Source organism: Lichenostomus cassidix, chromosome 2 (assembly GCF_008360975.1).
Source record: "Lichenostomus cassidix isolate B80296 chromosome 2, HeHo_3.0, whole genome shotgun sequence".
In the NCBI taxonomy this organism is placed as follows: domain Eukaryota; kingdom Metazoa; phylum Chordata; class Aves; order Passeriformes; family Meliphagidae; genus Lichenostomus; species Lichenostomus cassidix.
In genome coordinates, this window is record NC_139482.1 from 56,520,085 (window position 1) to 56,533,793 (window position 13,709).

General features: G+C 38.7%; 1 protein-coding gene across 3 annotated transcripts in view; it reads right to left on the reverse strand.

The window, feature by feature from the left end:
- Positions 1-2,060: 2,060 nt before the first annotated feature.
- Positions 2,061-13,709, reverse strand: part of ADCY1 (adenylate cyclase 1) — a 170,259-nt gene continuing 158,610 nt past the window's right edge. The window contains exons 1-3 of one of the 3 annotated variants that reach the window (XM_085051675.1): positions 6,193-6,331; positions 3,899-4,467; positions 2,061-3,004 (exon numbers count right to left, since the gene is read on the reverse strand). In XM_085051675.1, coding sequence (XP_084907801.1) covers positions 2,918-3,004; positions 3,899-4,447 — 636 coding nt within the window. In that variant the 5' untranslated portion in view covers positions 4,448-4,467; positions 6,193-6,331 and the 3' untranslated portion in view covers positions 2,061-2,917. Of the gene's footprint in view, positions 3,005-3,898; positions 4,500-6,192; positions 6,332-13,709 lie in introns of those variants that run through there. The other 2 variants (XM_085051676.1, XM_085051677.1) reach the window with 2 other exon arrangements.

Here is a 13,709-nt window from a genome sequence, read left to right on the forward strand (position 1 = left end):
GATTGTTTCCCCATGGAAATACTTACATGTGATGTACAATATTAGCAGTGTAGTTTTATATATAAATGTGATACATGTAGTTTCACATTTTCTAACATTCCTATTCTATAAATTAGAGACAAGCCTTTCTTTGGGAACATCATTCACTAAGGTCTGTACTATATAGGCCTGGCTAAAGTCCCTTGAGATTGTTGCATGCAATTAACTGTTAATACTGTGGGTGTAGAGAGTAAGACACATGTTGGAAAACCCCTGAAGAGCCAGTTGATTGTATTAATATTCTCATTAAATACAATAAGCAGTTTTATGATTTTTGCAAACTCATGGGCACCTAAATTACTGCAAAACAAATGCTATATAGTCTTTTGTATTTATTTTTAAACGTTCTAGAGAGGAAATAGAAGTAGTTCCCAAAATCATGAGACCCCTTGGTTTTTTGCATCTGTCTGCCTGATACAGCTTGAAAACTTGGAAGGACCCAAAGTTAGTTCTGTGTTACCACTTGGTACAATTTGTTTTCCTCCACTGAGGAATGTCTTTGGGATTTTATTGGCACTAACTAGTTCCATGAAGTTTACAGGGTGGTAGCCTGGCTCCCTGAAAAACTTTCCCATCATTTACTGTGTTCAGATTTTCAGAAGTTTTGCATTGCTCTTGGAACGAACCCAAAGGTATCTTAGATGTTAAGTAGCCATATTCCCTGGATTCTTTTTTCATTTAACATAGCCCAAAGCAGGGCCTTAGAAGGAATTTTGCAGCACTACACCCCTGGCCTCCTAAGGCCTGGAACTTGCCCCAGATGACCTTTCCACATGGCCTAGTGTCACAAAAGGCATCAACCTAAGCAGACAAAGGCACTTTGGGGTATGACAACTGAGTCTGAGTTTTGGCAGAAGACCAGCGTCAGATATCAGAGGGTATCAGATGGGCAAGGTGTTCAGCAGTGATGTGCAGGCACTAAAGACAAAAGACCTCTGTGTCTTATAAGGAAGAACACAACTAGAGGGCAGATTGGAGAAGACATTAGGTGAAGACATTTGAAGACCAATCAACTGAATGGGCAGGAGCCAAGAGTGACTTTGAGCGGCAACTGTGAGAAAGGAAAGCAGAAGCAGTATCAAGACTTTCTGAGACTAGGATGAGAAGCCTGAAAAAGGAACAACTGGAACTGACTATCTGGGAAGGTACAAGTAAACAAGAGGCAGAACTGGGTCATTTGGATTAAGCATTGGGTCATGCAGCCAGACTAATCTGTGCTTGTCCCAGGGGTAGAAGAGGGTTTTAAGCTAACCTTGCACTTGCCTGATCTTGGTTCAGCCCCTGGCACAAATCATAAATACTGATGAAATGCCTTCAGGCTCAAGGGGAATAGCAGCACATCTGCAACCATGCCTATTTTATCTCAAAAGCAGCTTGGGATCTACACCAGCCAGGAGCTCTGTGGTTGCCAGAAGAACCTGTGGAGACCAGACAAGCAGCCTGGGTAACACAAACAAACAAATACCAGAACGTTAACTAAACATGAAACCAAGTGCGCGTGACTTGGCTCATGACCTGAAGGACAGCATCGCCCCACTGCCTGGCTACACAGAAAGCCAGGTCTGAGGATAAGGCTGTTCTCCTGAGAAACTGAAGAATTTCACTTCAGGAATCATTAGCAAAAACATCCTAATTCCTTTTAAATTCTGAGAGAGGTTGTAAAACCACAATTGCACTCTTAAATTTTTGAGTGCAACACAGATGCTATTGGTTGGCCTGTGTCATAATGTTGGCTTGGGACATACTTCTTCTTTGCCACCTTGGATGTGAGATATTACAAGTTACATGTGTGGGAAGGAAATGCAAAAGTATGCCTTGCCTCCATTCTTAACTTGCAGCTTCTTTTGAATGGGACTTCTCCCTTTGCGTACTTAATTGGTACCTAGAACAGCTGGAAAACCAGTATAAACCAGGAAAATGCACATGGCTAGAGCCACACAAGTGCAGAAATATGTGTATGTAGGTGGTAAATCTGTTCTGGATTCCTGCTGCTGACATTCCACAGATCCCTTCGAAGTGATAAACTGTGCCTGTTTAATCTAAAGATTAAATAACAGAGAGCAGTAATCTCATTATTGGAAGTAATCTCTTTATTGTGCTTTTTTGCATCACTTCTTGATTGATGCTTCAGAAAGTTCCTTTGAGCTAAGTTACCATTTTGACAATACAGCGGTCAGGTAAGGCACCCTTCTTGACCTCCATGCAACAGTTTGTAAAAAAAAAAAATCAAAACAAACAGAAAACCCATACTTCCTCAAAACACACAGCCAAGGATTAAGTATCACCAATGCAAAAGTGAGTTGCATTGGCAACCTTAAACTGGGACAAACTCATTTTGAGCCAAAACTTCAAACTAAGCTGTCATTAATTAGTAATCTCTAAAGAATGGCCTCCCTTCTTGGTGCCTCTCAGTATTTCCTTATCTCTCCTGGTAGCAGCAAAACCATTCCAGATTGCATCAACTTTGATTACCCTTTAGATGAAGAGATTCTCCTTTGACTAACCAGGATTACACTCTATGTGCCACTAGGACTTTGTCACTTAACAGACATCAGCAACCCTAGAAGACTTGAATGCTACACAAAAGATTATAGCCAGGAAGAGCTGTGGAAGAATGAAGAATGATTCTTACACAAAGTTCTTCCTCTCTTTTTTGTTCTAGGCCTTTCAGCATTGAGTCTTGCATTGAGGCACTTCTTAATTTATACCTGACTTCTCCTAGATTTAAGAGGCAAGAATGACAAAACATGAACCACAGAGAAAAAAAAATTTGGAAGGAAAGAGGAAGTCTAACAGGCACTATAGTGAAGTGTGATTTATTGTAATTAGCCATTCCCATGTGATGGATGTGACAGCACCAATCCCACATGTAGCCCAATTAAGCTTCTTCAATCATCAGTTCGTGTTTAGTTGCCTCCTCAATGTTGTTAAGTTGACGAAGCAGCCATTCTCTTTCTTTCTTTCTCTGTGATAGAAGAGAAAATGTAATTTAATTAGCCCAATCCATTCAGATGACACCTGCTTTCAAAAACAAACAAAAAACATACACAAAAGAATTGTGACCCATCTGGAATTTGGCTGAAGTTTTCCATCTGTTTTTAGCAAAGAAGCTTTTACTCTCAGAGCTGGCAAGTTTTCTTGAGTTTTCAACACACCCAAGAACAATATGGTATGGAGGAAAAACCAAGCCAGAACAGAATTTGATGGCTTCACACTGACATGACAACGTCCAGAGTCTAACTCTGCTGCCTTCCTATCTTTTCTATAGGCTTTCCACAGGCCCTTTGCTAATAATTAAAGCTTCAGAAAATCGAGTTCTTGTGCTCCGCAGACAGCACATATTAATCTGTGCTTTCCCCAGGAACTCATACACTAGTGGAAAGGACTGCACACAAGATCCCATCTGCCATGACTGGCATTCTTATAAAGTACTACAATTTGGATTAAAAAAAGAAAAGAGTAGCTTTTGTTTCTCTAGTTTTAGCTGACTTGCTAACATTAAGAAACTTTAGAATTTAAATTACTGATTTCTTCTCATTCATAAATATCTTCTAAAGAAAGATATATTTAAAAAAAAATAAAAAAAAATTCACACCAGGGTACCCAATGAGTCATACCAGCACACAAGCTGAAGCAAATTCTAGTTTGGATGTTTGCATGGCATCCCATCCATGATTAAGAATAGTATTACAAAGTCTACCAGGTTATGATCCAATTCATAGAAAGATGTCCTCACAGATAAAGTTGTGGAAATATTCTATTAGTAAACTCTTCCCATATTACTAGAAAGATCTGTATATTCAGCATTGGTAGAAGTTTGCATAACTTAGCTATTGCATAACTAAATAAAAGCCATTACCTGAAAAGTTTTATCAATTTTCTTCTTTCTGATTTTTACTACCAGGGGATCTTTGATCCCTGGTATTCCAGTAACAAGCCATGAAGGTCCACTCTTGTGAGTTACTGCAGCTTCCACAGATGCTCTGGTGGAAGCTTGAGTTTCTATGTTTGGGACAACCTTGTGAGCTGGCTGTTGATTTGATTCATCAGAGGCCAACACAGTGGAAAGCCTCCTTCTAGAAAATACAAGCCGAGAGCTTTGGCTCTTCTCTTTATTTAGTTCTTGCAAATCAAATGCTGTTGAAAGGCTTTTCGGGGACATGTGAGGGAAGTATGCATCAACACATACTGATGATACTTGAGATAATGATCTACTTAGATTTGATTTTGGCCTTGGAGATCCATAAACTCTCTTCGTGGCATCTTGGTCCTTGACTGACTGATTTGTCAATTCTGTAAAAGACGGAGTTTTTCTTGAAAGTATTGAGTCCACTGGGGTGCTGTGTTTCACCATTCTCTTTTTCAGAGATCTTTTAACATTCAGAAAAGAAACATCTTCCTCTGACATCTTGAAGTCAGGCTTATTGCCTTAAGAGAATAAGATTGTGTCATCATTCACACTGCAAGAAATGCAATGCAATCTGCTTTTTAGCAAGCTGCTAAACCAAATCCAAAGTGTTCCTATTTTCATGTCTATGTTCTCTCTTTACATGGAATTTATCCATTGTATAGATCACTGTTCAATCATTTGGAAGAGCATGTTGAAAACAGAACATTAGAACACAGCTGGCCACACATCCAACACTAAATTCTCTCCCAGCTTCTGCATGAGGAGCTCCAAGTGTGCCAGAATTTTTAAAGACCTTTCATTAACTGTAACATCATTAAGACCATCAGATCATTTTCTCCTTCCAAGTATATAAATAATATATTTTTGGGATTTCAGCTGCTAAAATTCTGTATGTAGCTGAAAACTACTGAGGGATTACCAGAGTGCAGCAAAAAATCAAGTGTTCTAAAGGGATGTGCAGAGAATTGCTGCATTCACCCAGTCATCTCTTAGTCCAATTGCCATTTTGTTTCCTTTAATTATTGAAAAGGGGGCTCACAAATCTCTAGTTCCCTCCAATTTATGTGGCACTTGGCTTACTTCAGATCCTAAGCTTTGATTCTAAAAAAATATATGTTCTGTGCAAGACTGTTTTCAACTGAATTTACAATAATGCTTTTGCTAGTAGCATTATCCACATCCATTTGCAAACCCCCAACAAAAAGAAGCTCTACTTCTTATGCTTACTACTTCTTGGGTAGAAAAGCCCAAGATAAAGATATCCAATTTAAGATATATTTAAAATAAGTATCTCAATTAAGTAAGCAGTTAAGTATTTCCAGTAATTGTAGAACTCTTTGCTTTCAGAGGTAGTTCAGATATTTCATGAAGGTTGATTGCTCCATATTCTAAGGTGTACAGAGATCAAGGCTTTGTGGGGTAAAATAACAGGGCTATGATGAAACAGGACACAGGAAGACAGGGAGATAACTTTGCTAAAGTAAAAGGCATTAATTCTCCATTCCTTGTCCATTCCTTTTGCACCTGTGTAGTGTCTAAGTTTTCTAGTAGAGTTTCATATCCACTTTGTGTTTCTAACACAAAGAAGGCAAGAGAAGGAGGACTGACTCTCCAATACAGCAGAAGTCAGGTGTTTCGTGGTTTGTTTGGCTTTTTTTTTTCTCCTTAGAAAGAAGGAGGAATACTCCATAATAATTTTTATTTGGATACCCACTTCTCCTCTCACTTCTTAGCAATGCTGAACTGTATGACACATAAGCAGTACTCAGTCTACAGACACTGCCTTTTTCCTTTTCTCTTTAGACAGACTGACTTCTTTAACCTTTATCATGCAAGCTTACTGGCAGTAAGCTTGCATGATTAAGCTTAGAAAGGGAATAAGAAGGGGTTTGCAGCTATCAGTCATCCCCCAAGCCTATCCTCAGCTATATATTTTGGTGCTTTCCCCTTCATCATTACATGGTCAATTAATAGCTATTTCCTATTTAAATTAGTTTTTAACAAATGTTTTCAACCAAAGCTTTTGAGGAAAGCATCAATGATTTTTTTTTTATTTCACATTTCTCTACGCTTTAGAAAGATACATATAAATAAGCAACAGATTTTTTTTCCTGCTGTAACACCATTTTAGATAAAGGAGAGCAGTTTAAAAAACACAGAGAAATATAAACTGTTTGAGAATGTCAAAGTCTACCACAGAGAATGCATTTTGCAGGAAATTTGACAAAATCAAGCATGCTTACCAGACCTAATAGGTTCTATCTGGTTGGTTGGTTCCTTTCTTCCTTAAGTTACCTGGTCTTAGCTACCTCTTCCCTTCTTACGGGCCTGCTCAACCTGGCCATCCTTTGCTGCAGACACTCCCTAATTAACACATTTAGCATTGCTCCTAACTGAATAAACTACTAAATAGAAATCTAGGAGTAATTAATCATAGGAAAATGGACTAGCCAGCTTATCTGTGTGTTATGTTCATTGCTATTTACTCTCTGCTGTTTGCTGCCTATTTCAATCACAAAAATACCCTAGTGGTTAATTGGCTTCACATGGCTGCTTGAGGCACATTGAGGATGTGTTGCAAGATGGATGTAAATTGCCCTCCTGATTTTATTTTCTCACTGCTTTTCTTTCTCAAAAAATAAATAGGAAATTAATGTTAAATCTGCCATGAAAAAGCTCTTATTTTAGGAAAATAGGTAGTGAAAAAAAAGGAAAAACTGTAAATTGCAGTGTGGATTTCACAGTGTTTGCAGCTAACAGCTAATGACAGCATTTTATCTTCTAGCATGTGTTTTCAAAATATCAGCTTTTAGATAAAAATTCCATTGGTTTGAAATGGTATGGTTCAGGTGGAGGACTGTAATTTTTGTCAACAGAAAAGCAGCTGGACTACACCAGTCCTGCTGAATTGCAAGTCAGCTCTGGTAGCTGACAGTAAACAGCTGTTATCACAATGCTGTAGAGCAAGAACAGGTGTGAGGGAGCATGTACACAAATCTTGGGGTAGCCCCTTTTGACAAAGCATGACCTGTAGACCTTTAAGCTGATCAGACAGACCTAATTTCAGGGCTTTGTATGGATGACCTGGGGTTGTAGAGTGCATCTAGTGCAGACAGAGGGACAAAGTGCTGATCTTGCAGGGATTTGAACTATTGGTTCCAGGGAGTCTGGGCATTTCAAACCTAATCATAAACCACTCTCTCTTGCCACATTAGTAGTTGCCCTATGAATAGAGAATTTGAGCTACCAGTTCAATATTTAGAAGGAACAGTCTGTCAGTATATGGGGAACATTGCTAGGCAAGTTATGTGCCCCCAAGGAGCTGAAAGAGAGCTTGAGAAATGGAGGCACTTTACAATCACATGGATTGCACGAGTAAACATCTTGAAAATAAATAGTCTGTCCAGGATAAGCTATTTATTTCTTGAACTCCCAGGGGAAGTTCCTACAGGAATATTTTGAGAACTAAACAAAAACTATTTTGAGATACTTGTGGCTGGGCAAAAAAAAAAAAGAAAAAAAGAAAAAAGAAAATTCTCAGTCCTTTATAAACACAGACCAACCTTTACCTCATTTTGAATATTTGTAGTTAGTTTTGGTACCTTGTGGCTTGGTGAGCAAACCTACTAGGTCAGCCATACTATGCCTCACAGAACTGAGCAAACCAGTTCCTTATATAGTACAGAGAAGAGAGTGATGTCTTGACATGGTGTTGCAATGTTTGTGCTGTCCTGCAGTATCATGGGACATGATATTGCGTCTCGCAGCAAGGCAGTGATGCAAACAACACTGAGCAGCATGAACCTGCAGGAGAAGCTTTTTGGAGTGCTGAGCGAAATTGACGTAATTTTCCTGGACCCCTTCAAGAATTCATGGCCTTACCTCCCAGCTGGTGCTTGGCACTCCTCACTGTGCTTGCCCTCACTTTTATGTCTTTTTCCATGGCAACTTGCAGTCCATGAGTGCTGTCTGTAGCTGCATCATCTTTATGTCTACCTTCCATGGCCTTTTCTGCAAACTCTTGAAAAACAACATTCGCCTTTTCTAAAAAGCCTTTATTTTCACTTTTTTCTGAATCCTTGCCAAACATTCTCAAGATAAAAATTACAAGATATGCAAGTTGTTCGTGCTGTTAATAATGGCTTATCTTATGTCCTACAGATTCTTTTTTTATCAAGTGTTGGCAGGATGTTATAGAGAATAGGAAAGACATAACCATGTAAAGACAGAAAAGAGTCCAAAATTAATCTAAGCATGCAGAGCTCAGCATCTGCAGTGATGACATTACTTTGGTCTTAGTGTATCTGTACCTATGTTCTGTATCTGAACAGGAAACACCCAAGCTCTTACTTGAGTGACACCTTGAAAATTTCTTGCATCTTTTAATGAATGACACATACTGTGTACTGCACTCACATCTATTCATCAAGAATAATTCCTTCACTCAATTTACATTCCTTAGAATGATCATCTTCATCTTTAGCATTGTCTACTTGATATTTTGAGCCATAACTTCAAAGGTTTGGATCCTGCCTTTTGGCCTATATTTACACACTGTTCCTCTCATTTGTTGCATAATGCAAGATGGCGCTCAATTCTAGCAATATTATTATGTGTCTCCATATATATTATATAAAATCTCCCACTGCTTTAGGTTTGTGTCTTGAAAGATTCTTTTGTTGATCTCATTTTAGGAGATAATTTCATCTTCTTTCTAAAATTGTTCCAAAAATACAAAACCTGCATTCCTTTAGCTTCTTCTGGAAAAGGGAAAAACTGGAATTATTTTTCACTTTACCAAGGAATAATATACATGGAGGGACAAAAATGAACACCTTTCCTCCTTTGTCTTCTGGTTTGTTTTGAAAGACTGCAATTCTTCAATTGCTGCTCTTTTAATTTCTTTGTTTTCCACTCTGAGGATGTTGCCAAACAGTTCTTCTGAAGGGAACTTGTATTCTGAACCAATCCTTAGTTCATATGCTTCCTAACATATTTTCTTGAATTGGATATGTAATATCACTTTGTGAATTCACAAATCTTGCATAAGTCTCCAAGCTAGGTGCTCTCCAAGAGCTAGGTGCAGTCTTTCCTGGGCAGAACACTATGAGGCCCTCTCCCTGCTCTTGCAACTAGTCTGATGTTTTTTGGGTGTAGAGGGTGATTCCACAAAGAAGTACATAATAAGAAATAGGAGGTGGTAAGAAGAGATCAGCATTCTACTATGTCTGATGACCTGTGGTGGGATGACTCTTGTTTGAAGCATTAGAATGAAGAAGGAAGAGCCAGAGGAAGCATAGAAATGGTGGTGAGGAGCAAAAGGAGAGTAAAAAGAAGAAATTAAGAGAGAGATACAAACATGAAAATGCTTTCCCAAATTTGGAATCATTGAAAAGAATAAATTAGAGGAAAGATGAAAGGAGTGGTCAAGACAAAAGTAAAAATAAAAAAGAAAGGAAATTAAATTGTTTCCTAAGTGATTTAGAAGACTTGGGCCCAAATTACAAATTTATGGATGAAACGCCATAAAAATGCAAATTCATGTAAACTGTTCTTCCTGTGTCTGAGTTTTGTATATAGGCAAGTCAATAAAGAGTGTTCTAGAATTGCTGATCAGACCCAGCTGCTTAGTAAAAACAGGAATGAAACATTTTATTTGTTTATGTGAAGTCTAAAACCAGGTTCATTCATTATAAGGGAGCCTTATAATGAATGAACCTTTGCAGGAGAGTGCCTACTTTCGCACTGGAAAGCATTATGGTACAGTGGGCAAAGAAAGAAGTGATTCTGTCCCAGTAAACTCCTTGGACAGCCATAGACATTGAAATGGAGATACTGTAACACTCTCTGTGGACTTAATCTCTTCAGTTATGTGAAGCTGCACAGAGGAAGCAGTGGAACTTTTCAAAAGCACCTCAGCACTATTTCCACTTATTTCAGTACAATTACATGTCTGGGCACCACTGAGAATCCTGAGTTTTGTGACAGGGTAAACAATGGGGACAGGAATTTTATATATATATGTTTGGAAGACACCTCAGAGTAGAAGAAAAAATAACAGAATAGAATAGAAAGGAATAGAACATTTCAGTTGGAAGGGATCTCCAATGTTCATCCGCTCCAACTGCCTGACTGCTTCAGACTGACCAAAAGCTAAAGGTTGTAATAAAGGGTATTGTCCAAATGACTCTTAAACACTGACAGGCAAAGGGCATCAAGCACTTCTCCAGGAAGCCTTTTCCAGTGTGTGACCACCCTCTTGGTAAAGGAATGCTTCCTAATGTCCAGTCTAAACCTCCCCCAGTGAGTGTGGCTTTGAGCCAGTCCCACACATGCTGGCACTGTGTACCAGGGAGAAGAGCTTGGCACCTCCCTCTCCCCTCTCAGGAAGATGTAGGAAGTAGTAAGGTCACCCTTCAGCCTCCTTCTCTCCAAACTAGACAAAACCAGTGTCCTCAGCTAGCATGTCTGCCTGCCCCTTCACCAGCAAAACCTTTGCTTAAACCTTCAGAAACAAAGGACTATATGAATCCTTTGTAGTCTATTAAACAAGTTTTTCAGTGCCTGAAAAGCATTTTGTATGATCTTGCTCTTCAGCAATTTTAAAGCTTTTGCCTTTTGGAAGACTTTCTTCACATGTTATGTATGGTCATAATGGGAAGTGGTACTTTTTCTAGTGCTGGGGCTTCCCATTTTTCAGTGTGGCAATGACATTTTCCTGGCCAGAGGCAAGATCAGTGTCTTTATCTGCAGTGTCCAGGAACAGACCTATGTATGGCATAATTTTCACTCCAGTCTGATCATAGGAGCACCTCATAAGGAGTCCGAGAGGAAGGCTTTAGGGAATCCTGGATAAAAAGGTTTAGGGATTCCATAATCTATATGGAAAAGAAAAAAAAAGCTTTGAACTAGCAATACAGTGAGTCATGATTTGTGCTTCAAGTTATATATTTCTACAGGTTTTGGTCATGACTGTTATGATTGGACCTGTCCGACTGGACAACAAATCCAATTTTGTGTATTCAAAACCACGATCTTGAAATACTAACTGGGTTTCGTGGCTGCTCAGAAAGTCAAATCCTTATTTAAATGTCTAAGTCATCGTCCATATGATTAATTTCAAAAAGAGTTTGAGGAACATTGAGACTTGGCTCTTTGTCTCTGAACCATTTCAAATAGTCTTAAAAGCTTTTAATATGGGTATTGGTGTTATAAACTTTTCACCAAGGTCCAATTGAAGGCAATTGGAAGTAGTATTATAACAGCCAATTTTTTTTCTTCTTTAATGTAACAGTAGGACTGAAGAAACAAGTTCTTTAAGGAACACACCTTTATGCCTTACAGACAAGTTCAGTGCCACATCCTCCCTCTGTTTTGACCAGCTCTGCCCTCAGATACAGTGCTTGGTGTCTATGTGAAAGGAGTATTAGTTTGTACACTATAAAGATGCTACAATATTAAGATCAATTTTGAAAGCATAAGGCACTAAAAATTGTTGCCTCTCTTTGTTAAACAAGGTTATAATACACAAGTAGCCAGTCAAAACCATTGTGGGGGATGCCAAATTGAAAAAATTAACTATTTATAGAAATCTGGAGGATCAAAATTTGACTTCAGAAAGTGTAACTACCTCAGTAGCAAGCAGTCAGGTATACTTTAATAGCAGTAGAGGTCATTGACCTTGATAAAAATCAAAGTGTTACCACCTGCCTTTGTAATTAAGGCAATGATTCCTCTTCAGTATATGCTTATCACTTCAGCTTTACCAGAGTGCCACAATGTGTTCTGTCTACATGTTGTTTATTCACTAGTTGGTGTCCTATACACTTTCTACGTGTTTCTACACCCCAGAAGTCAATCTGAGTTAATGTTCAACTGGGACCTTTCCTCAGCAACTTGCTGTATCTTTTCTAATAGAACTGCTCCTTTTTAATTATGTTGTCAGACCTACTGAGGAGCACATAACAGTGTTGCCAAAGTTCAATAAACATACAAAGTAACTATAGAGTTGGGGGGAAGACAGTCTGTGCTGCCTTCATGACCTTTGGCAAGAGTATGAGCCCAGTTTGGCCAACGCCAAACAAATGTCTAGCTTCAAATCTCTCAGCAACCAGAAAACAATGGATTTGTTTTACTTTATTACATCCAGTAGTAAACTAAAAATGTTGTGTTTGTGCAGTGCAGTAGTGTGGCCAGACAGTAGACAGTGTAGTACTGTGCTAGAGGTAAGGCCAGGTGAATATAAATGGCTCTTTCTTGTTACGTTAGAATTGTGGAGATGAATCCCCAGGTGGTCTAAGATGAGGGAAACCTAATTAATTCATTGGAGTTCCACTGGCTTGGTGGAGCAGAGCACTTCTGATATGCTTTGTGTGTGATGGTCTAGTAATTTATGTTACACTGCCTCTATAAAAGCCATCATTGGTATCTTCAAACTGTGTCTTGCAAATGAAAAAGTAAATATTCTAGATAATAATGAGTACTTCTTCATCACTAGCTCCTTCTGCTTCTTCCTTGCTAGCTCTCTACGCCTAAATCTCGTAACAGTTGATCTATGTCTGGTTATAAATATAGGAAAAGCATAAACCTGGGAGACTCATATTAATGTAATATTAAAAAACTAGTTACTATTCTCTGAGCTTTTAGCCTGGAAACCTATGCAAACTACTGCTGAAGCTGACAGCAGAAACAATCTACACAAGTGACAGCAGAAACAATCTACACAAGACTGGGTACTTAGGATCAGAGCAGGGCTCTGAAGTAGCCTGACTATACCTCAAGATTGCCATCCTTAAAAGCTCTCTTGACAGTTTAGAGGGTTTAATGAGAGCCAAAAAGGTCACAGACAATCTCTACTACATAGCTCACTTTACAACTATGACTCTTTTTTTCCGTCACAATGGCCTAAATGAGAATGGCCCAAACAAGAATATGGTCCATGATTTGATACCTGCATAATTGTTTCCTTCCATTGAACATCATGTTCTGCCAGCAGAAACAGGGTATTAGGTGACCCACTACTCTAGGGAATGGCTACAAAACTGGAAGACTTTGACATAGATACAATGGCAGTGCACCAAGGTATGTAGTGGACAATGCACACAATGTTCTCATTTTCTATTCTCCCCTCCTGCCTGTTTGAAATCAACAGTATCCTCTGGTAATAGTTTTGGAAAAGAGCCTCAGTTTCAGTCCTGGGTGCTTTATGCTATGGAAATGCTGTCTCTCTGGAATTCCTCATGTCCAAAAGTGTTACCAGAGAAAATAAGGAATCTAATGCTGATACTGCCTCATTCTTGAAGCAAAACGAATTCTCATATTCTCTCTGAAGTGATTCAGCTGTGTAATGGGGCATGGCAGAAAAATATTTCCAAGAAATGACCTGAGTCATTAATCCAGAACATACACTGTCTCGTTAACAAATGTGTCTGTGAGAGCACATATTTTATACACAAGTATAAATAGGTATGTGTGTATTTGTGTACACAAAATCCCCCAAAACAACACTGGAAGGGTTACACATTTCAGTATTAAGAGAAAACCTTAAAATACCAATGTGGCAGAATAGGTACAATGAAAGGGGAAGGACAGATTTTCAGTTTATTTACGTCCTTTTGACTTTAGTAGAGTTATTCTGATAACTCCACTTTAATCTGAGGAAGTTTACACTGAGGAAGGTCTGGCATGCTGTCCTTCAGAAGGGGAAGACAAGACAAAAAATGGATATATAAGGCCTCAAACACTTCTCACTAATATAAGG